At 38.5% G+C, this 23,265-nt stretch overlaps 1 protein-coding gene across 38 annotated transcripts in view; it reads left to right on the forward strand.

The window, feature by feature from the left end:
* Window positions 1-23,265, forward strand: part of WNK1 (WNK lysine deficient protein kinase 1) — a 138,680-nt gene that overhangs the window by 58,267 nt on the left and 57,148 nt on the right. For all 38 annotated transcript variants that reach the window (XM_088837432.1, XM_055395266.2, XM_055395269.2 and 35 more), the window contains exons 2-4: window positions 772-944; window positions 8,464-8,684; window positions 10,582-10,739. In XM_088837432.1, coding sequence (XP_088693558.1) covers window positions 772-944; window positions 8,464-8,684; window positions 10,582-10,739 — 552 coding nt within the window. The remainder of the gene's footprint in view (window positions 1-771; window positions 945-8,463; window positions 8,685-10,581; window positions 10,740-23,265) is intronic.

The following is a 23,265-nucleotide window of genomic DNA, read 5'->3' on the forward strand; positions in this document are numbered from 1 at the left end:
GGGAAGAACATCAGATTAAGTGCTTTTCTCCATTTACCTCAGATAAGAAGTGAATTAACCCTAAAGTGCCAGGCACTTTATGTGATAGAAACATGCCTCGTAGATTACTTCTTAACAACAGTCCTATGAGGTGAAGGCATACACAGTCATCCCTCAATTTCCTTGCAGGGGAGAGGAGAGAAATTTAGATCTCACTACTTCCAAAATGCAATCTTGTTTCATTATTAAATTGCATGTCTCTGTCAATAGGTGACTTACATTGGGATTGGTAAATTAACTGTACCTAAAAACTGTGTATCTGAAGCACACATTAACCATAACCATAGTAAAATAATCTCAAGCATGACCTTAAAATCGAGAGTTTTCTTAAATAAATTTTAGCCTGTTCTCACACTCCCCGTAACAGGCTGATGAAGTTATTATTAGTAACTTCAGTGTTAGGATGTTTTATTTTAACATTGTTGGTCATTATAGTACATGTTTAGCATCTTAAGTGTGACTGTGTGGCTTGGTGTATTTTTTAATTTAAAACCATATTCTGTTTTTTTTTTTTTTTTAAGTTTCATATATACAGCAAAGTGATTCAGTTATAAATATACATGTATCTATTCAAGTTCTTTTCCCTTTTGGGTTATTACAGAGTATTGAGCAGAGTTCTCTGTGTTATACAGTAGGTCCTTGTTGATTGTCTGTTTTAAATATGGTAGTGTATACCTATTGGTCCCGAACTCCTAATTTTAAACCATATTCTCTTTTGCTTTTTGATTATAGGATCGAAAGTTAACAAAGTCTGAGAGGCAGCGATTTAAAGAGGAGGCTGAAATGTTAAAGGGTCTTCAGCATCCCAATATTGTTCGATTCTATGATTCCTGGGAATCCACAGTAAAGGGAAAGAAGTGCATTGTGTTGGTGACTGAACTGATGACATCTGGAACTCTTAAAACGTAAGTTTATCACTGTTAGAAAAGCTGACCAGGAAACAGAAAAGAACTTGAATCTCTTATTTCAGGCCTTATCAGTTCTTGTTGTTGCCCAGCATCCTAAGGAGGAAATGTTAGTATGGGAGCACATTCCCTGCTCACAAGGTCCTCTGGTGTATAAAGTGGTCTAGTAATTATATGTTGGTAAGTATTAACTGAGACCTTGTCGCAGAGTAAGCCTAGTTACTTTTAAGTCATGGTGATTGGCGTTTCTAAAGTTGAGTAGCTGAGAGATCAGAAATCAAGTGACAAGGTAGCCCTCTAGTGGTTGAAATGAAGCTGAAGCTTATTGACAAGTTTTACCGATTTATCACTTCATCTTGGGCAGTTTTTGCTATGTCCTTGCAAATTTTGTATTGAATGCCAATTGTATTGTGACATTTATACAGATAATTCAGTTTCCCACAGGAGCATCAGAAATTGAAGCCAAAACAGCTAGATCAGTCACCTCTTCTAGGAATATGGATAGGTCAAGTGTGGATAGTCCTGTATCCTGGCATCCTGTGCTTGTGGATGCATAAAAGTGACATGTGAAAAGCCAACAGATTATCTCTCCCTTACAACTTTTCTAATATTCATGGCAACATCTTTATTCTAAGTTGTCCAGGATTCTTATTTATATATATATATATATATATATATATATATATTACTTTTTATTGGAGGCTAATTCTTTTACAATATTATATTGGTTGGTTTTGCCATACATTGACATGAATCTGCCCTGGGTGTACATGAGTTCCCCTTCCTGAACCTCCCTCCCACCTCCCTCCTCCCCTTATCCTCCTCCTAGGTCATCCCCGTGCACCAGCCCCGAGCATCCTGTATCATGCGTCGAACCTGGACTGGTGATTTGTTTCACATATGGTAATATACATGCTTCAATGCCATTCTCCCAAACCATCCCACCCTCTGTTCTACGTTGTCCAGGATTCTTCTTATTCACATGTCTATTTCTTTTCTTAGACTGTGCTCCCTGGTTCTGTATTTGAGACTTGATAAATATTTGAATGAATCAAGGAGAACTGTGTGGTAATAGTTGTGTATATCTTCATCTTGAGATTCTTTTTCTGGTTTGAATACTTAGTGGGTTGTCATTCTGTCAGTACACAGTAGTTTTTTTAATTTTGATGAAATTCATACAACATAAAATTATCCTGTTTAAGGTGTACAATTCATTGGTATTTATTACATTTACAGTGTTGTATAACCACATCTGTCAAGTTCCTAAACATTTTTGTCACCTTAAAAGAACACCCCATCCCCCTTCACACGCAGTGTTTCTTCTCTTTAATTGCATACAATTAAGTTTTTAGGCATTTTTCTTTTAACGTTCTCTTTTCCCATCATCTGTTTCAGTTTCTGAGCCTCATAGCAAAGGCGGCAAGAGGTAAAGTAGAAAGAGCTCTGGACCATAATTGGAGTCTGCTCCCTGCTCTGACTTCGGCCAACTGTGATTTAGGGCAGTGAGAGCCCCTTCTCTGGGCCTTAGTTCTCCATGTGTAAAATGCATGGTTGGACTAGCTGATCTCTAGGATTTATGGATGGGAATTTCTTTTTTACTGTGGTAAAAGCACATAAAATTTACTGTCTTCATCATTTTTAAGTGTATATAGTTTAGTACTGTTAGATACATTCATGTTGCTATGTAAACAAATCTCAAGAATTCTTCATCTTCTGAAACTAAAACCCATCCAACAACTCTCCATTCTCCCTACCAACTATTTTGTCTCTGAGTGTTTATCTGATCAAGATATTTCATATAAATGGAGTATAAAATATGTGTCTGTTCTTGACTACTTTCACTTACCATCTTTTCAAGGTTCATGTTGTGGCATATATCTATGCTTTATTCCTTTTTATGACTAAATAATACTTTGTTTTGTGGATAAACCACAATCAGTTTATCCATTCACTTGCTGATATTTGGGCTGTTTGTACCTTTTGGCTATTGGGAATAATGCTGCTCTAACATTTGTGTACAAGTGTTTGAGTACTTGGTTTTATTTCTTTTAGATCTGTGTTCCTATGAGTAGAATTGCTGAGTCATATGATAATTCTTTACCTTTCTGAGGAACCATCAAACTATTTTCCACAGTGGCTGACTCATTTTACATTCCTGCTGACTGACTCAGTTCATAAATGGGCAGGTAATTTCAATAGATATTTCTCCAAAGAAGATAACAAAAATAGCCAATATACACATGAATGTCCTGTCATTAAGGAAACACAAATCAAAACCACAATGAGATAACCTGTTAGGGTGGCTATTATCAGGGCTTCCCTGAGGATCCAGTGGTTAAGACTCTCCCTTGGAATGCGGGGAATACTGGTTCAATGCCTGGTTCAGGAAAATCCCACATGCCGTTGGCGACTGACCCTGTGTGCTACAACTAATGAGCCAGTACTCTGGAGCCCATGGGCTGCAACTACTGAGCCCACGAGCTGCAGTTAGTAAAGCCAGCATGCCTTAGAGTCTGTGCTTTGCAACAAGAGAAGCTATAGCAATGAGAAGCTTGTACACTGCAACTAGAGTAACCCCTGCTCGCCACAGCTAGAGAAAGCCCACGTGCAGTAGCAAAGACCAAGCAACCAAAAATAAATAATTTTTTTTTTTTAAAGAATGGCTGTTAACAGACAGATAACCAGTGCTATGGAGAAAAGGAAAAACTGTTGTGCGTTGTTGGTGTAACCACTATGGAAAACAGTACAGAGGCTCCTCAAAATATTAAAAATAGGACTACTGTATTACCCCACAATTCAGTTTCTGAGCATTTATCCAAAGAAACTGAAACACTGACTTAAGATAATATGCACCCCCACGTTCATTACAGCACTATTTACAGTAAGTCATGGAAGCAACCTACATGTCTATTGATGGATAAAGAAAAAATGGTATGTATATCTACAATGAAATACTATTCAGCCATGAAGAAGAAAATCTTGCCAAAAACATCAATGGACTCTTGAGGGGTTTGTGCTAAGTGAAATGAGAAAGACAAATACCATATGAACAACACCAAAAAGCCTAACTCATAGATAACAGAGAACAGATTGGTGATTGCCTGAGGCAGGGGCAAGAGCATGGGAGTATGAAATGGGTAGGTGGACAAAAGGTGCGAACTTCCAGTTGTAAATAAATAAAAGTCTTAAGAATGTAATGTACAGCATGGTGACTACAGTTAATAATACTGGAGTGTATATTTGAAAGTTGCTAAGATAGTAGATCTTAAAAGTTCTCATCACAGTAAAAAAAAAAGTTGGAGTTTTGTGATGGATTTTAACTAGACTTACTGTGGTGATCATTTCGCAATATATACATATTTGAATCATATGTATATATTAGCATATAGTTCAACAATTCCTTTTCTTGGTATATACCCAGAAGAATTAAAAGTGGGGTCTTAAAGAGATACTTGCACACCCGTGTTCATAGCAGCAGTATTCACAATGGACCCAAAGTCGAAGCAACCCATGTGTTCATTGGTGGAAGAATGGATAAGCAAAGTGTGGTGTATATGTACAATGGAATATTTTTCAGCCTTTTTAAAAGAAGGAAATTTATGGTATATGCTACAACAGGAGTGAACTTTAAGGGCATTGTGCTACCTGATATAAGCCAGTCACAAAAAGACGATAAATACTGTATGATTCCATTTACATGAGATACTTAGAGAAGGCTAATTCATAGAGACAGAAAGTTGGGTGGTAGTTGCATTGCCTCCGGGGGACGGGAAGTTGAGTGTCATTGTTTGAAGGGTATAGCATTTCAATTTCACAGGATGAGTTCTGGAGATGGATGGTGGTGATGACTGTGCATAATAATACAAACATGGCTCAGACAGTAAAGAATGCCTGCAGTGTGGGAGACCCAGGTTCAATCACTGGATCGAGAAGATCCCCTGGAGGAGGGAACGGCAACCCACTCCAGTATTCTTGCCTGGAGTATCCCATGGACAGAGGAGCCTTGTGGGCTACAGTCCATGGGGTCGCAGAGTTGGACACAACTGAGTGACTTAATACTTCAACACTTCAGGTGGTACATTTTATGTTCTACGTATTTATCATACTTTATTTTAGTGGAGGGGGACCAAGTTGACTTTCCTCAAAAAACAGTGGAAGAATAGTGTCCAGTTCCTTTTTTGAAGCCAGCATAACCCCAATACCAAAATCCTAAGATACAGCAAAAGGATTTTATAGAGCAGTGTCCCCTGTGAATATAGGTACCACATTCCTTTACAAAATAGTAGCAAATTGGATTCTAGCCATCACACTGTTGTTCAGTCGCTCAGTCATAGTCGACTCTGCAACCCCATGGACTGCAGCACGCCAGGCTTCCCTGTCCTTCACTATCTCCCAGAGTTTGCTCAAATGCATGTCCATTGAGTCAGTGATGCCATCCAACCATCTCATCCTCTGTTGCCCCCTTCTCTTCTTGCCCTCAGTCTTTCCCAGCATCAGGGTCTTTTCCAGTGAGTTGTCTCTTCGAATCAGGTGGCCACAGTATTGGAGCTTCAGCTTCAGCATCAGTCCTTCCAGTGAATATTCAGGATTGATTCCCTTTAGGATTGACTGGTTTGATCTCCTTGCTATCCATGGGACTTTGAGTATGTCAGTGACAAATAGGGTTTATCCCAGGATTGCCAAGTCGGTTTAACATAGAATGAATTAATGTTTTTCAGCACATTAACAGAATAAATAGCATATTAAAAAGCAGAGACATTACTTTGCCAACAAAGGTCCGTCTAGTCAAGGCTATGGTTTTTCCCGTGGTCATGTATGGATGTGAGAGTTGGACTGTGAAGAAAGCTGATCGCCGAAGAATTGATGCTTTTGAATTGTGGTGCTGGAGAAGACTCTTGAGAGTCCCTTGGACTGCAAGGAGATCCAACCAGTCCATTCTAAGGGAGATCGATCCTGGGTGTTCATTGAAAGGACTGATGCTAAAACTGAAACTGCAATACTTTGGCCACCTCATGCGACGAGTTGACTCACTGGAAAAGATTCTGATGCTGGGAAAGGTTGGGGGCGGGAGGAGAAGGGGATGACCGAGAATGAGATGGCTGGATGGCATCACCGACTCTGTGGACACGAGTTTGAGTGAACTCCGGGAGTTGGTGATGGACAGGGAAGCCTGGCGTGCTGTGATTCATGGGGTCACAGAGAGTCGGACACGACTGAGCGACTGAACTGAACTGAACAGAATAAAAACTGTATGATCATTTCAGTATATGTAGGAAAAGTATTTGACAAATCAGCATCTATTCCTTCTTACTAAAAACTCTTAGCAGACTAGGGGTGGTAGGAAACTTCCTCAGACTGCTAAGAGCATCCATGAAAAAGCTTTTTACATCACTGCTTCCCGGGAGATGAGGAACAAAGCACCCTGCTTGCACTGCTTATATTCCATATTGTTCTAGAGGGCTTGCCCAGAACAGGAATGGGGAAACCAGGAAAAAGCAAAAAGATGGGAAAGGAAGAAATAAAACTGTTCCTGTTTGCAAATTATGTAATTGTTTACATAGAAAATTCCAGTGATTCTAAACAGATTTAATAAGGTTATAAGATATAAGTTTAATAGACAATCTATTATATTTTATCATTTTATAAATGTGAAAGAGATACAAGCCAGCCTCATCTTTTTCCCAGTATTTTTTCTCTTAAAAAGTCATAATTTTAATTCTTATTTTTCATTGTTTCTTCATGCATATATAAGCTGAAATGTATATATTTAAATATGTGTGTATTCTTTGTTTTTTCTTCCAGTTAATGAGATATAATTGACATTTCCCAACATTTTATTCTAAAATTTTTCAGTTATACATAAAAGTTGGAAGAATTATATAGTGAACACATACATGGTCTCTCCCTAGATTGTTTCATTTAGTTAACTTCTGTTGTGTCTGCTTTACCAAATGTGTTCATCTAGTCATCCCCCTCTTTTTTCATTCCAGATTAAGTTGCAGACATCAGTAAACACTTGAGTACACATTTCATCAAAGTTCCAATATTTGTATGCTTGATTTTTCCTTATAATGAAATTTATAAGCAGTGAAAATATTAATCATAGTTTTATCATTTGATGAGTTTTGATCAAAACTGTTTTAAAAAAAAAAACAACTGTTAACATACAGAACATTTCCTTCATTTCAATAAATGCCTTACTCTTCTTTGACAACCTTTTCCTCATCCTCCAGGATTAACTCTCTATATATTTTTATCATAAGTTTTCTTTAATTGTCTCTTATCCCCCCCCAAGTGAAGCAGAATTTCATTTTTAAATTTGTTTTTAAAATTTCATATTAGTTTATATATTAGCTTTTTAGTAAACTTGCTTGTGTGTATGTGTACATTTTAGGTATTTTTTTTAGCAGTTTAAATCTTTAAATCTTTATTTAAATTTAAATCTTTAACTTTTCACAACATGCTTATGGTTGATACTGTACAATTTCATGTAAAAGAAAACTTGCACAAATATAGGCCCATTTATCTCTAGTACTTATAACTTATGCTATAAGCTTTATGTTATGTATGTCTGTTGTATAGATCCTGTAACACAGTGTTATAAATTTTCCTTTAGGTAGTCATATGTACCATATAGTGCTAGGAAGGTGTATTCTTTTATATTTACCGTAGAACTTTCTGTGGTGATGGAAATGTTCTATAATCTGCACCGTCCAAAATGGTAGCCACTTGCCATATGCAGTTGTTGAGCACTTGAAATGTGACTGGTGCAGCTGGGAGATGACCTTTTTAAGTTTAATGTATCTAATTCATTTAAATATAAATATTCTCATTTGTCTAGTGGATATTGTATTGGACGGACTTTTATTGTAGAAAGTTGTATTGAACACACTGTTTTAGATGCTGCGGTCATCATGAACTCTGTCCTCGTATTTATTCCTCAGCCAATAAAGCTACAGGGTTGTGACTGGTGCTTACCCTTTTTTCTCATGTGTCCTCCCTTCCAATTTGTGCCTGATTCTGATTGGTCTATAGAATCTTAGGGGATGTGTGTGTGTGTTTACTCTTTTTTCTCATGTGTCCTCCCTTCCAATTTGTGCCTGATTCTGATTGGTCTATAGATTCTTCAGGGGTGTGTGTGTGTGTGTGTGTGTGTGTGTGTGTGTGCACGTGCGTGTGTGCGCTCACGCACTTTTATTCACTGGAGTTTATATCTGCATCCAGTAAGGGTTGCTCCACGATTTACCAGAAGTCAAACTCTACCTCTTGTCAATCATCTTGGCAGTGATCTAATTTTAAGGAATTTGTTTTTTGTACTTTGTTATCAGAATTTGCTTGCCAACTACTTGTTATCCTATCCCCTTTAACCTTGCTAAAAGTAGTACTAACCTTAGGTTACTGAATCTTAATATTCTGAATTTGATATTCCCATCTCAGATATGCTAGAATTTAATGGAACTCTTCAAAGCAGTAAACACATATCATCGATAACCTGTTTGGTGTACCTTGCCTTCTCTAGGTACCTGAAAAGGTTTAAGGTGATGAAGATCAAAGTTTTGAGAAGCTGGTGCCGTCAGATTCTTAAAGGACTTCAGTTTCTTCATACTCGAACTCCACCTATTATTCACCGGGATCTTAAGTGTGACAATATCTTTATCACTGGCCCCACCGGCTCAGTCAAGATTGGAGACCTAGGTCTGGCCACCCTGAAGCGGGCTTCTTTTGCCAAGAGTGTGATAGGTATGTTTCACAGGTACCTTGTGAAAGTCTAACTGACTTTCTGACATTCACTTTATTTAGAAACCTGCCTCTGTCAGAGCTTTTATAATGTGAAATAAACCTTCAGAAATTCATAGCTTGAACCCAGGAAGTGATATGGAGTTCTCTGTATTTATGCCTCTAGAAGCATCCTGAAGGCAGTTGTCGTTTTGTGAAGTTATATGAAGAGAAGTAAGGTGAACTTTGTTGACAAAACCTTATGTAAGAGAACTATCACCTTCCTGGGTCATTTTGTTGATGCTTAGTATCATACACTCACTTATATAACAGATAAACTGTGTTAACTTTCCCCATGAGAGAAATTGAATCTATATATAGTTTAGTTTCTGGAAAGGTCTGTTGTATATTATTTGTATTTAAAAAAATCTGCCTATTAAAACTATTTTAAAATGTGAAAATATAATGGTTCATTATCAACTTATTCTTTTACTCTTCAAAAGATCTGCTTAAAACAGTTTTCAGTCTCAGTGCTATTTACACTTTGGTTTGGACAGTTCTTTGTTGTGAGGACTGTCTTGTGCGTTGTAAGATGACTTAACAGCATCCCTGGTCTCTGCTCTCTAGATGCTGGTAGCATGCCCACTTGTCCACCTCCCTCCAGTTGTGACAGCCAGATATGCCCCCTGTGAGGCAAATTGCCCTCCTCGACAATCATTGATTTACAGGACAAGGCTGTGTGTTAGGGCATTGCAGCTGGAAATATAGTTTAATGCCTATTGTTTTATAAGCTTTCCCTTCTCAAAAGAGGGTGCAGCAGTTTGAAAGCTTAAATCTTCACGAACTCTATTCTCTCAAAAGGTGACAGTGACAACAGCAAGAAAACTACTCATTTTTAAATAGGCTAGAATCCTATGTTTTAGTAAGAAAGAACATAGAATACCAGTAATTTGCACATCCTGATAAAATAGTGTTCTGGGGAGTTATTTAAAGCTGAATTTCCCTCTGCCTTCCCTTTTGTCTATAAAGGAAACAGTTCTTTGATTGTCTTTGGTATGTTAATCTCTGGCCCAAGAGTTTTTTTTTCCTCTTGTTTAAACTGTATTAATGCAAGCCTGTTCTTAGAAATGTTCTGTAATTTGAGGTATCTGGGCTTAATTTCTTTGGAAACATTGGAAACTTGGTGTGTGGAATCACACACTACACTCTTACTTCAGTATGAGAACACAAATGCAGACTGAATGGTGTGTGTGTGTCTATAGGGTGTCCCTCACTACATTTCTTACATCTGCAGTAGATTTGCTAACTACGGGGAGGGTGAGTGGCCTCATAGACGTTTACACTTTATTATTTTAAAAATGCACTGAATGTCAGGGTTTTTTTTTTTTTTTTTTACTGCAGAGCTGCCTTAAAAGTGAAATTGATCAATGGACTGTTACTGGCAAGAGACTAGCTCTAAATGTTAACCTTACAGCTCTCATACAGTAGGGGGCAGACAAGTATTTTTATCTTTTTAACCTATCATCCTGTCTTACAGATAGATGCCATTTTCTCTACTTTACTCTTTGCTGTTTTCTTACCTTTTTTTTCCATTTGTTTTCATGAGTTATATCAGTTTATCTTTTATGTGAGGCTTTATTTTGACATTGTATAACAGTAATCTACTTGAAACAGTAAATAAGCAGATACATGGTCCTCTTCTTTTTATAAAGGAATTGCTGTGAGAGATCTGTAACAGATTTGATGGAGCAGACTAAGGTGATTTCTCTCCTCTTCCCCCGCTTCCTGCCTGTCTTCCTTTCATCTTTACCCTTTCCACTTTCTTCTCTGTCACAGGTCAGCCCCTCTGCTGCCCGCCCTCCCCATGAGTACATCTGCAGTTTCTCCTCACATTGAGTCTGAATCATTCTTTTAATTTAAGGTACCCCAGAGTTCATGGCCCCTGAGATGTATGAAGAGAAGTATGATGAATCCGTTGATGTTTATGCTTTTGGGATGTGCATGCTCGAGATGGCCACGTCTGAATACCCGTACTCAGAGTGCCAGAATGCTGCACAGATCTACCGTCGAGTGACCAGCGTAAGTCCTGTCAGAACTGACTGGTGATCTTAGGCCATATCTAAGAAGCTGGGTAACGTCAAACCATGCAGAAGGGAACAACAGTAGAAAGCATCACATGGTGTCCACCCCTCATCTCTCTGTGTCTCCTCTTTTTATAAGGACACTGGTCAGATTGCATTTTGTCCAGCCCACTCCAGATTGGGCTCTTCTAACTAATTGCACCTGCCGTGATCCTGTTTCCAAATAAGATCACATTCTGAGATACTGAGGGTTAGAATTTTAACATATCTTTTGTGGGGGTGACACTGTTCAACCCATAATAGCTCATGGGTTCATCCAACAAATATTTAAGTCTCTGTTATGTTCCAGACTTCTTTCTAGATCCTAGGTATTGAATATTATTGCTAAGTAAAAGACAAACCTGTCTATCAAGAGCTTACTACTCAGTGAAGGAGAACAAACAAGTAAACCAGACAGTTACCATAGGGTATAAAAACAGTTTTCCTAGGGTCAGTACGTAACAAAGCATGTAGTAGTTGTGCCTGATTGAGTTTGAACAGGTTAGGAAAATTATGTGAAATAGGGAGAGACTAAGATAATACTGCATGTGAAAAAAATCTATAATTTGTGTGTCTGCAGTTTGGAAATAGGAAAAAGAAGAGACGAGGGATAAGGGAGGAAAGGAAAGTTGAGACTGTGCTTGGTGCTGGGAGAACCATTGCAGCCACTATAATACGTGGTAGGTGTCATGGGACTTCCCTGGCGGTCCAGTGGTTAGGACTCTGCGTCTTCACTACTGAGAGCATACGTTGATTGCTTGAACTGGGTACTAAGATTCCACAAGCCACTCGGTACAGCCAAAAAAAGAAAATCCCACACTTGGTAGGTGTTGTACTGCTGCTGCTGCTAAGTCACTTCAGTCGTGTCCGACTCTGTGTGACCCCATAGATGGAAGCCCACCAGGCTCCCCCATCCCTGGGATTCTCCAGGCAAGAACACTGGAGTGGGTTGCCATTTCCTTCTCCAATGTGTGAAAGTGAAAGTGAAGTCGCTCAGTCGTGTCCGACCCTTAGCGACCCCACGGACTGCAGCCTACCAGGCTCCTCCATCCATGGGATTTTCTAGGCAAGAGTACTGGAGTGGCTTGCCATTGCCTTCTCCGAGGTGTTGTACTATCAGACCTAAATTTTTAAAAGATTATTTTGACTGCAGGATAGAGGATGGATATATGAGGAAACTCTAATAAAAGCTGAAAACCCAGTTAAGCGGTATTGCAGTAATCTGAAGGACTAATAGACTGAAACAAAGGATTAGAAGTGGCCACAGCAGATGGATGAGAGATCAGTTTTCTTTATAGATCAGAATTCAGTTAAGCTAAGGTGTTCTTTTCCACTTAATCTTTATGAAAACAAATAATAATACGAAAATACCCTTTGTAAATACATATCCTCTGAACGGAGATCAAACTGAATATTGAACTTGATTATGAGGTTGAATACCTTAATTTTAGGAGTGTAAAATTTACAGTTTGTATGTAGAATGGTTAGTATAATTTATTTACTCACTTAAACCATCTGTAACTTCTTCATTCCATTATACTGTAAATCAGGAATTAGCAAAGGTTCATGGGCCAAATCCATCCTGCTACCCACTTTTGTACAGCCCATGAACTAAGAATGCATTTTGCATTCCTAAATGGTTGAGGGGGGAATCAGAAGAGGAATAATATGTGATGACATGTGAAAATTATATGAAATTCCAGTTTCAGTATCCATGAAGAAAGTAAAGGCAGCCACTCATTTGTTTCTGTATTTTCTATGTCTGTTTTCACATATTACAATAGTAGAGTCGAGTAGTTGCAACAGACTGTTTAGTTCCAAAAGCCTAAATTATGTACTGTTTGGCTCTTAACAGAAAGTTGCCAACTCCTAAACATATGCCACCAAAACTTAAAAAGTTCTCTGAAGAGTTCTGTAAATAATTACCAATCTGCCGAAGTAGTGGTAATATTCTGTTAGAATGACATTAGCCTCTATACTTGAAGTAGACAGGAGAATCTCAGTGTGCACAAGTAGTTACTTCAGTAATCAGCTCTGATAATTTGTAAGCAGTCTTTTCTCTCTCCTAAGAGTAGAATTATCACTTCAGTGGTGAGAACATAGATTTTAATGTAATAACCATTTTTCACTGGCCATATTTATTCTTTCTATTGCCAAAGAATAAGTAGCATCTTAAACTGTGATTTCTCTCCTCTTCCCCCGCTTGTATTACTGCTTGAGGTGATCATTCTAGATTTTAAACACAAAGACCTATTCACAGAAATTCTTTGTGTACCTTCCAGCAATGCTGAATGTTTTGATAGTGAACAGACCAGAAAAGTGAATTACACATAAGCTAGCCACATAATTAAACATTCTCTACTGTCTGTTTCAGCTACTGCCCTTCTTTGTGGATCTTGCAGTATTTCAAACTTGAAACTTGGTAGATTTTGTTAAGAATTATCAGATAGTACTTTGCTGTCAAAGAGACTGCCCACATATTACTGGTGGTCTAGGGGTAGGTGTCTCTGATTAATTTTGTGAATTCAACTCCTGATTATTTCTCTAAACAAATAAAGGTTGGTACTTAAAATATCTCAAGGGATCATGGAATTTTAGTTTCTTTTTGTTAAGTGAAGTCCAAAAAATAACTCTGCTATGTAAAGAAATTAAGTTATAAATTACATGGTAGTACCAGTTTTTTAAAATGTAGAATGAAAGGGTAACCTGTATTAAATTCTACCCTATTTCGTACTTACCCACCAAATATGCTTACCTAGTTAAAATAATGACTGTGTAAGATGAGTATGTGAAGGATGGAATCAGTCCTATTGGGTAAAATTACCTATTCACCAGAGGTTCAGGGCTAAAACCAATGGTTTGAGTTCTTTGATGTCAGACTGTCAGGCACAGACAGCACTGCCATAAAATTAGGTAAAACTTTATATAAGCAGTTATTTGGTAAAAGTAAAGAAAACAAATTAATTTGATTTTAAGATAATGCATATGAAACCCTGTAATCAATTAACAGATGAATCTTTATTTGCAAATGCGAGCTCTAGCTCAGTTGAGAAGAGAATCCCCTTCTCAAATGAAGAAGTCTGGTGTTAGTTTAATAGACCCTAGGAAGACCAACATCACAGTTTCTATAGTCTTAGTATGGTATTTAACCTTTTTTCAGTCTCTCAAGGGCTTGTGTGGGTTTTTTTTTTAAGATACAAATTTACATACCATAACATTAACTGTTTAAATCATTTTAACGTGTAAAATCCAGTGGGTTTTAGTGTTTTCGGTGTTCTACAGTCATCACCACTAATGCCAGAACCTTTCTGTCACCTCAAGAAAGAAGCCCTATACCCATTAGCAGTCGTTCCTCTGACAACCACTAATGTGCTTTCTGTCTCTGTGGATTTGACTTACCTGTTATGCACATTTCATACAAATAGAATCATTAAATATATGGCCTTTTGTGTTACACTTTGATATAGCATAGTGTTTTCAGGGTTTATCCATGTTTTAGCATGAATTGGTTCTTCAGTCCTTTTTATGGCTGAATAATATTGCGTTGTATGAATGCCCTTTATATTTCTGTAGTTTCTTCCTTCTTTCCTTATTGTTTATAAACTGTTTGAACCTATAGCCACCCTCACCTGGAGAGGAGTTGGGAACAGAAGGGATGAAATGTACAGTGTTTTAAAAGATACTGTCCTACAGCCTGATTTATTAAATCTTTGCTTACAGTGTTGTGTTTGTAGCATAGCATTCAGCATGTTGTAGGTACTCAGTGATATTTTGAAGAATAAATGATTCAGTTAAAGGAATCCCAGATAATAGTCAAGTCGGACACTAGTAAGTTTCGAGGAGTTGAATTGACCCTGCAAAATAAGGTCACCTTAGAAATATTAACTTTATCCTGTTCGTGTGAAATCAGGTAGTGGCTTAGAAACTGATACACTTTATATTTGTACATATACAATATATTCTGTAAAATGGGAAAAACTACTTGGTATAAATCAAGTAGAAAACAGTAACTTTGATAGAGTCAGAATTCCAGGATTAGAAAGGCATTTGATAAAGTTACCTATTCATGTGTTCTTCCATCAGTTCTCACATCATTATTTAAATCTTTGCTCTGCAATGTGCAGTCCCCAAAAATGTAAAATTTTGGCCCTATCCCAGACAGATTGGGTCAAAACCAGCGTTTCACAAGATCCAAAGATACTTTGTGTGTATGTTAAAGTTTGAGAAGTGTGAGCTGGAACAGTGATTACCACAGGTCCCTTCCAGGTCTGTATACCTTACTTTTGGTTTTTAAAAAAAGACTATTGTAATAGCAAACATTATTTGAGTAAATTTTTTTTCCATTGTTCATGGAACATTTTTACTAACATCATAAGTAACCAAATTGACTTTGAAATCTAACCCTATTTAATTGCGTTTTCTTCTGTCTTATTCAGGAGTTGCTTTTTAAAAACGCAAAATAGTAAATAAGTCAAGCTGCAGAAAAGTTGGGATAAAAAGCTTGAGGTATTAAGTGAGTTGGAACTGATGGAATCCTTAATTTCTAAGGATACTGAAAGCATTTACTTGTTCTTTATTTTTCCTCTTAGCTATGAAAATTGAGTTCCATATTATCTACAGTTCATTATTCTGTACTGTCAATTATTATATTTCTTATCTGGGAAGTGCTGTCTTGGTTTCACCAACCTCCGTTCCCATCTTCTGACTTCCATTGAAGAAATAAAAGAAGCAATTTTTATTGGTCCTTTTTTAACTTTTTAGCATTTTTTTTTCTTCATGTTTTGGGTGCTGAGATAAATGTGTGGGGAGTTTTAAGTACCTAGGTTATACAGTGATTTATATGATGATATAAGTAATAGTGATGACTCTACTGAAATACACCTTGAAATAATATACTACATGTCTGACCGTGCAGTGGTACAACTGCCATGTAAATAGCAGATGTTCAGTTCAGTTCAGTCGCTCAGTTGTGTCTGACTCTTTGCAACCGCATGAACCACAGCACGCCAGGCCTCCCTGTCCATCATCAATTCCCTAAGTTCACTCAAACTCATATGCATCGAGTCGGTGATGCCATCCAGCCATCTCATCCTCTGTCGTCCCCTTCTCCTCCTGCCCCCAATCCCTCCAGCATCAGAGTCTTTTCCAGTGAGTCAACTCGTCGCATGAGGTGGACAAAGTATTGGAGTTTCAGCTTTAGCATCAGTCTTTCCAATGAACACCTAGGACTGATCTCCTTCAGGATGGACTGGTTGGATCTCCTTGCAGTCCAAGGGACTCTCAAGAGTCTTCTCCAGCACCACAGTTCAAAAGCATCCATTCTTCAGCGATCAGCTTTCTTCACAGTCTAACTCTCACATCCATACATGACCACTGGAAAAACCATAGCCTTGACCAATGTCTCTGGCTTTTTAATATGCTATCTAGGTTGGTTATAACTTTCCTTCCAAGGAGTAAGCGTCTTTTAATTTCATGGCTGCAGTCACCATCTGCAGTGATTTTGGAGCCCCAAAAAATAGTCTGACACTGTTGCCACTGTTTCCCCATCTATTTCCCGTGAAGTGATGGGACCATATGCCATGATCTTAGTTATCTGAATGTTGAGCTTTAAGCCAACTTTTTCACTCTCCTCTTGCGCTTTCATCAAGAGGCTTTTGAGTTCCTCTTCACTTTCTGCCAAAGGGTGGTGTCATCTGCATATCTGAGGTTATTGATATTTCTCTCGGCAATCTTGATTCCAGCTTGCGCTTCCTCCAGCCCAGTGTTCCTCATGATGTACTCTGCATATAAGTTAAATAAACAGGGTGACAATATACAGCCTTGATGTACTCCTTTTCCTATTTAGCAGTATAAATATTAATACATGTACATGCTAGTCTCAGACATTGCATTAAGCACTTTGCATGTATTACGTAATTTAATTCTTACAAAAACCCTGGCCAGGAGCGATTTCCTAGTATTATTATCTACATTTTGTAAATAAATAGTCTGAAGTTCAGAATGGATAGCCCATGATTACTTATCTAGAATATAACAGGGTTATTTGTTATTCGGTTATTCCAGGTCCCCTGCTCATATCAAAATTCTGTACAGAACCCATAAATGTCTAGTGCAGTGTCAGTCTGTGACCTGAGGGCCTCTAAACCTGTCTGTAAGTGCCAATGTGAAGGGTGGAGATGTGTAGTTTACCAGTTGAATAACTATATTCTGTGGTGCACTGATGATAAACTGTTGTGTGTCATTGTTTGTGCACATGCATTTCATTCAGGTTCTACTCTCTGCGCTTGCTCAGAGAGGCCTTCCCTGTCCATCCATCTAAAATGACCTTACAAGTGCACACACTTTACTTCTGTCTCCTTGTGATTTTCTTTTTCTTCATGACTTTGTCACAACCTTACCGAGTTTACCTAAAGCCCCAATTAGAACACATTCTTGGGCTGGCGGTATTATTTGACTTATTCTTGACTATATTCCTAGTGTTTAGAGCCAGCGGATACAAGGCACTCAGTATTTGTGACATGAATGCATGAATACAGAACTATAGGGAGTGAAGCACAGTGTTGCCGTGGAGGAAGTGGGCTCTGGAGGAGGGTCTACTTGTGTTCATATCTCACCACTGTCATATCCTGGCTGTGATACCTGGGGCAAGTTAATTAACTTCTCTGAGCTTAAACTAGTAGTGAGGATAAATGAGAAAAGTGCCTAAATACAGTTGGCAGTCAGTACCTATCTCACACGCTAGTAAAGTAATGCTCAAAATTCTTAAAGCCAGGCTTTAACAGTACATGAATCATGAACTTCCAGATATTCAAGCTGGATTTAGAAAAGGTAGAGGAACCAGAGATCAAATTGCCAACATCTGTTGGATCATCAAAAAAAGCAAGAGAGTTCCAGAAAAACATGTACTTCTGCTTTATTGACTCTGCCAAAGCCTTTGACTATGTGGATCACCACAAACTGTGGAAAATTCTTCAAGAGATGGGAATACCAGACCACCTCACCTGCCTTTTGAGAAATCTGTATGCAGGTCAGGAAGCAACAGTTAGTACTGGACATGGAACAACAGACTGGTTCCAAATAGGAAAAGGAGTATGTCAAGGCTGCATATTGTCACCCGGGTTATTCAGCTTATATGCAAAGTACATCATGAGAAACGCTGGGCTGGATGAAGCACATGCTGGAGTCAAGATTGCCGGGAGAAATATCAGTAACCTCAGATATGCAGATGACACCACCCTTACAGCAGAAAGCAAAGAACTGAAGAGCTTCTTGATGAAAGTGCAAGAGGAGAGTGAAAAAGTTGGCTTAAAGCTCAAGATTCAGATAACTAAGATCATGGCGTCTGGTCCCATCACTTCATGGGAAATAGATGGGGAAACAGTGACAGACTTTATTTTGGGGGGCTCCAAAATTACTGCAGATGGTGACTGCAGCCATGAAATTAAAAGACGCTTACTCCTTGGAAGAAAAGCTATGACTACCCTAGACAGCATATTAAAGAGCAGAGACATTACTTTGCCAACAAAGGTCCGTCTAATCAAGGCTATGGTTTTTCCAGTAGTCATGTATGGATGTGACAGTCGGACTATAAAGAAAGCTGAGTGCTGAAGAATTGATGCTTTTGAACTGTGGTGTTGGAGAAGACGCTTGAGAGTCCCTTTGACTGCAAGGAGATCCAACCAGTCCATCCTAAAGGAAATCAGTCTTGAATATTCATTGGAAGAACTGATGCTGAAGTTTATGCTACAATACTTTGGCCACCTGATGTGAAGAGCTGACTCATTTAAAAAGACCCTGATGCTGGGAACGATTGAAGGCAGGAGGAGAAGGGGATGACAGAGGGTGAGATGATTGGATGGCATCACCGACTCAATGGACATGAGTTTGGGTAAATTCCAGGAGTTGGTGATGGACAGGGAGGCTTGGCATGCTGCAGTCCGTGGGATCGCAAAGAGTCGGACACAAATGAGTGAGTGAACTGAACTGAACTAAGTATTACCATTAGTATTAGCATCATTATGGCAGGTAGTAAAATAAGCTGTTTCTTGTTCACTTCTTTTTAGTGACATTCAACAAACAGCAGTGTTTAAAATGTGTTTAATAAACTTAACACTAAGTTTTAAATGAATGCAAATGAGCTAGCATTTATTATCTTGCCTCTTGCCAATCACCTTGCAAAGTGCTTTACATATACTATCTTATTTTAATCTTTTACATTCTGATAAGTAGTGTTCTTGCCTGGAGAATCCCAGGGATGGGGGAGCCTGGTGGGCTTCCGTCTATGGGGTCACACAGAGTCGGACACGACTGAAGTGACTTAGCAGCAGCAGCAAGTAGATAATACTTTCATTTCACAGGTAAGAAAATAGATTCAGGGGTTAAGCATTTTGCCCAAGGACATGAAGGAGAAATACTAACTTTAGGATCAGAAATCCTTAATGTTATGCATGTTAAATGCATGCATAAAATCCATGTTACATGGAATTTAATCCATTTAAGATTTAATGTTAAAATCCATTTTAAGCATCTCTTAACTAATACAAACCTCAGAATTTATTCCTTTGCTTGCCTTTGTTTTTAAACTTTTCCCCCCTAGATTTCAAGGGACAAAACCTGAGAGTACATGGGTTCGGTTCAGTTCAGTCACTTAGATGTGTCCAACTCTTTGTGATGCCATGGACTGCAGCACGCCAGGCTTCCTTGTCCATCACCAACTCCCAGAGCTCGCTTAAACTTATGTCCATTGAGTCAGTGATGCCATCCAACCATCTCATCCTGTCATGCCCTTCTCCTCCCACCTTTATTCTTTCCCAGCATCAGGGTCTTTTCCAATGAGTCAGTTCTTTGTATCAGGTGGCCAGAGTACTGGAATTTCAGCTTCAACATCAGTCCTTCCAATGACTGTTCATGACTGATGTCCTTCAGGATTGACTGGTTTGATCTTGTAGTCCGAGGGACTCTCAACTACAACACCTCAGTTCAGAAGCATCAAACCTTCGGCGCTCAGCTTTCTTTATAGTCCAACTCTCATATCCATAACTGACTACTGGAAAAACCATAGCTTTGACTAGACGGACCTTAGTCAGCAAAGTATTGTCTCTGCTTTTTATTACGCTGTCTAGGTTTGTCATAGCTTTTCTTCCAAGGAGCAAATATGTTTTAATTTCATGGTTGCAGTCACCATCTACAGTGATTTTGGAGCCCAAGAAAATAAAGTCTATCACTGTTTCCATTGTTTACCCATCTATTTGCCATGAAGTAATTGGACAAGATGCCATGATCTTCATTTTTTGAATGTTGAGTTTTAAGCCAGGTTTTTCACTCTCCTCTTTCACTTTCATCACGATGCTCTTTAGTTCTTTGCTTTCTGCCGTAAGGGTAGTGTCATCTGCATGTCTGAGGTTATTGATATTTCTCCCAGCAATCTTGATTCCAGTTTGTGCTTCATCCAGCCCAGCATTTTGCATGATGTACTCTGCATAGACATTAAATAAGCAGGGTGACAATATACAGCCTCGAGTCTAAGATTGGTAAGTCTGACATTGGTGTTATAGGTTTGAGCCCCTGTTCAAAAGAGAAGAACTTAAGTTATCTTGAAATTTCCCACCACTGGCAATGAAAAGATCCAAATAAGAGTGCTGATGCACTTAGCACAATTTTTGCCTGCGAGTGAAGGAGTCGCAGTGGCATCAGTTTTTGATGTGGAGGATAGTGCGTTTGTGTTTGGAGCAGTGCACAGGCTCCCATGGATCCAGAGAATAATCAGCCTCAGGGAATCAGGAGGTCCGCTAATTGCCTTGGATAGAGCCAGTCAGATTTGGTAGGGCGTTTGAAAAGGCTTGTTTTCCAGTGGGATCATAAGGTTTGTTCAAATTCCTGTAAACTAATGGTTCATACCAGTAAGAATCTGGCTGAATCCAGCCTTCTGACAACCAAGGTAGAAATAATGGGGATTTTTAATTACTTTGTTTGTGTAATTTGACTTTGTCACTGATTCCATTAGCCTTTAGATTGCAAGGTTTGAACATTCTGTCTGGGAAAAACAGAATTAAAGCAGTTGGAGTGAAATTCCTTTTGGTCTTTATATAACAGATTGCATTTCAGCCTACTTTTTTTTACAGAAACACGTGAAGCTAATTCTTGGTTAGATAGAGATTGAAAAGTTGAGAAAAACTTTGTATTTTTTTCTTTGCAGTTGGAATTTTTTTCGTGATATCCCAGAGATCTAAATCCACTTGGAATTAGCTGAAATGATTGCTTTATAAATTTTATTCCTATTTCCATCCAGTAAATTTAGATTACACACATAGGCAAAAACTTTATGTATCATCTAGTGTATCCTGGGAACATTTTACATGATTTTCAAAGTCATTCTAATACTCTCCTGTGATTTGATTATTAAAGGGTCTTAATATTCAGATGTAATAAATCAGACCATTAATCTTAAACCACAGAGTTGGAAATCATTCCCAGTGTTTTAGATGCTAAACAACAGTTCTGAAATCCTTGTTAGAGAATTTCTCAGTAAAACTAATTTTACTTATCCCAACTAAATGTTGATCTGTAATTCTCACAGCATTAGACTACAAGTAAAAACTGATAGGATGTAGAAAGATGGTTGCTGCTGTGTTTTAAGTGCAGTATACAGTGTTGAGCTTCCTGGGATCTTGTAGATAATCTATGTGCCAGCAGGTTGATACAGATACATTGTAGTTGTTCCTTGTGTCTGGGTCATTTGAGGTGTACTTTGAATACTGAGGTAGGACTCAGTTGACTAAAAAAGGGGGCAGTAGAAAGAATATGCTTGTGAAAATGTGCAGTATTCAGTGAAAAAGTAACCAGTTTCACTGAACTTACTTGGGCAGATAGGAATAGGTAGAAGTTGGCTTGTGAGGGCTTTCTGCCCTAGATTAAGTTAATTAAAAGTACTGTAATATGGACTGAAACATTGAACTAGACATTACTGAATCTGGATTCTCGTTTTTACTTTACCATTGACTAGGCCCTTACCCCCTAGAATATATTCTGTTGTATTCTAGGTGCTGATGATGGTGCAGTTATATCTAGTAGGTGTCTGATACATACCAGACTGGACTGGACATGACTCCTCATAGATTCCATGAGGTACTGAATTCTGACCTTGACATGGCATTAATCTTAATCTCTCTGGCCTACAGTTGTCTTGTGTGAGCAGGTAGGGACTCTAGCTCAGATTCTTTCTAGCTCTCTGATCCTATGGCCATCTTGTAAGTGTGGGGAATTATTAACCATATTTGAGTCATGTGATACGAATTAAATGATATCAGACAATTGGAAATGGTTAAGTGTCAGATGATTGGATGAAGCTAGGTGATTGAACAGGCCATAGTGTAAAATAAATACTGGAGAGAAAAGCAGCAATGAGGCCCATCTTAACTTGGTCTTAGTTTAAGGAGGTGAGGTGTTGACTATAGATGAAGACCTACAAGATCTTCTAGAACCAACACCAAAAAAGATGTCCATTTCATCCTAGGGGACTAGAATGCAGAAGTAGAAAGTCCAGAGATACCTCTAACAGGCAAGTTTTGCCTTGAGTACAAAATGAAGCAGGGCAAAGGCTAACAGAGTTTTGCCAAGAGAAAGCACTGGTTATAGCAAACACCCTCTTCCAACAACACAAGAGATGACTACACATGGATATCACTGGAGAGTCAATAGTGAAATCACATTGATTATATTCTTTGCAGCCGAAGATGGAGAAACTCTATACGGTCAGCAAAAACAAGACCAGGAGCTGACTGGCTCAGATCATGAATTCCGTATAGCAAAAATCAGAATTAAATTGAAGAAAGTAGGGAAAACTACTAGACTATTCATGTATGACCTAAATCAAATCCCTTAGGATTATTCTGAAAGAGATGGGAATCCCAGACCACCTGACCTGCCTCTTGAGAAACCTGTATGCAGGTCAGGAAGCAACAGTTAGAACTGGACATGGAACAACAGACTGGTTCCAAATAGGAAAAGGAGTGCGTCAAGGTTGTATATTGTCACCTTGCTTATTTAACTTATATGCAGAGTACATCATGAGGAACGCTGGGCTGGAAGAAGCACAAGCTGGAATCAAGATTGCTGGGAGAAATATCAATAACCTCAGATATGCAGATGACACTACCCTTATGGCAGAAAGTGAAGAGGAACTCAAAAGCCTCTTGATGAAAGTGAAAGAGGAGAGTGAAAAGGTTGGCTTGAAGCTCAACATTCAGAAAACAAAGATCATGGCATCTGGTCCCATCACTTCATGGGAAATAGATGGAAAAACAGTGGAAACAGTGTCAGACTTTGTATTTTTGGGCTCCAAAATCACTGCAGATGCTGATTGCAGCCATGAAATTAAAAGACGCTTGCTCCTTGGAAGGAAAGTTATGACCAACCTTGATAGTATATTAAAAAGCAGAGACATTACTTTGCCGACCAAGGTCCGTCTAGTCAAGGCAATGGTTTTT

The sequence above is a fragment of the Moschus berezovskii genome, chromosome 6 (genome assembly GCF_049115385.1).
Source record: "Moschus berezovskii isolate FMDL1 chromosome 6, NW_MosBer_1.0, whole genome shotgun sequence".
Lineage (NCBI taxonomy): Eukaryota > Metazoa > Chordata > Mammalia > Artiodactyla > Moschidae > Moschus > Moschus berezovskii.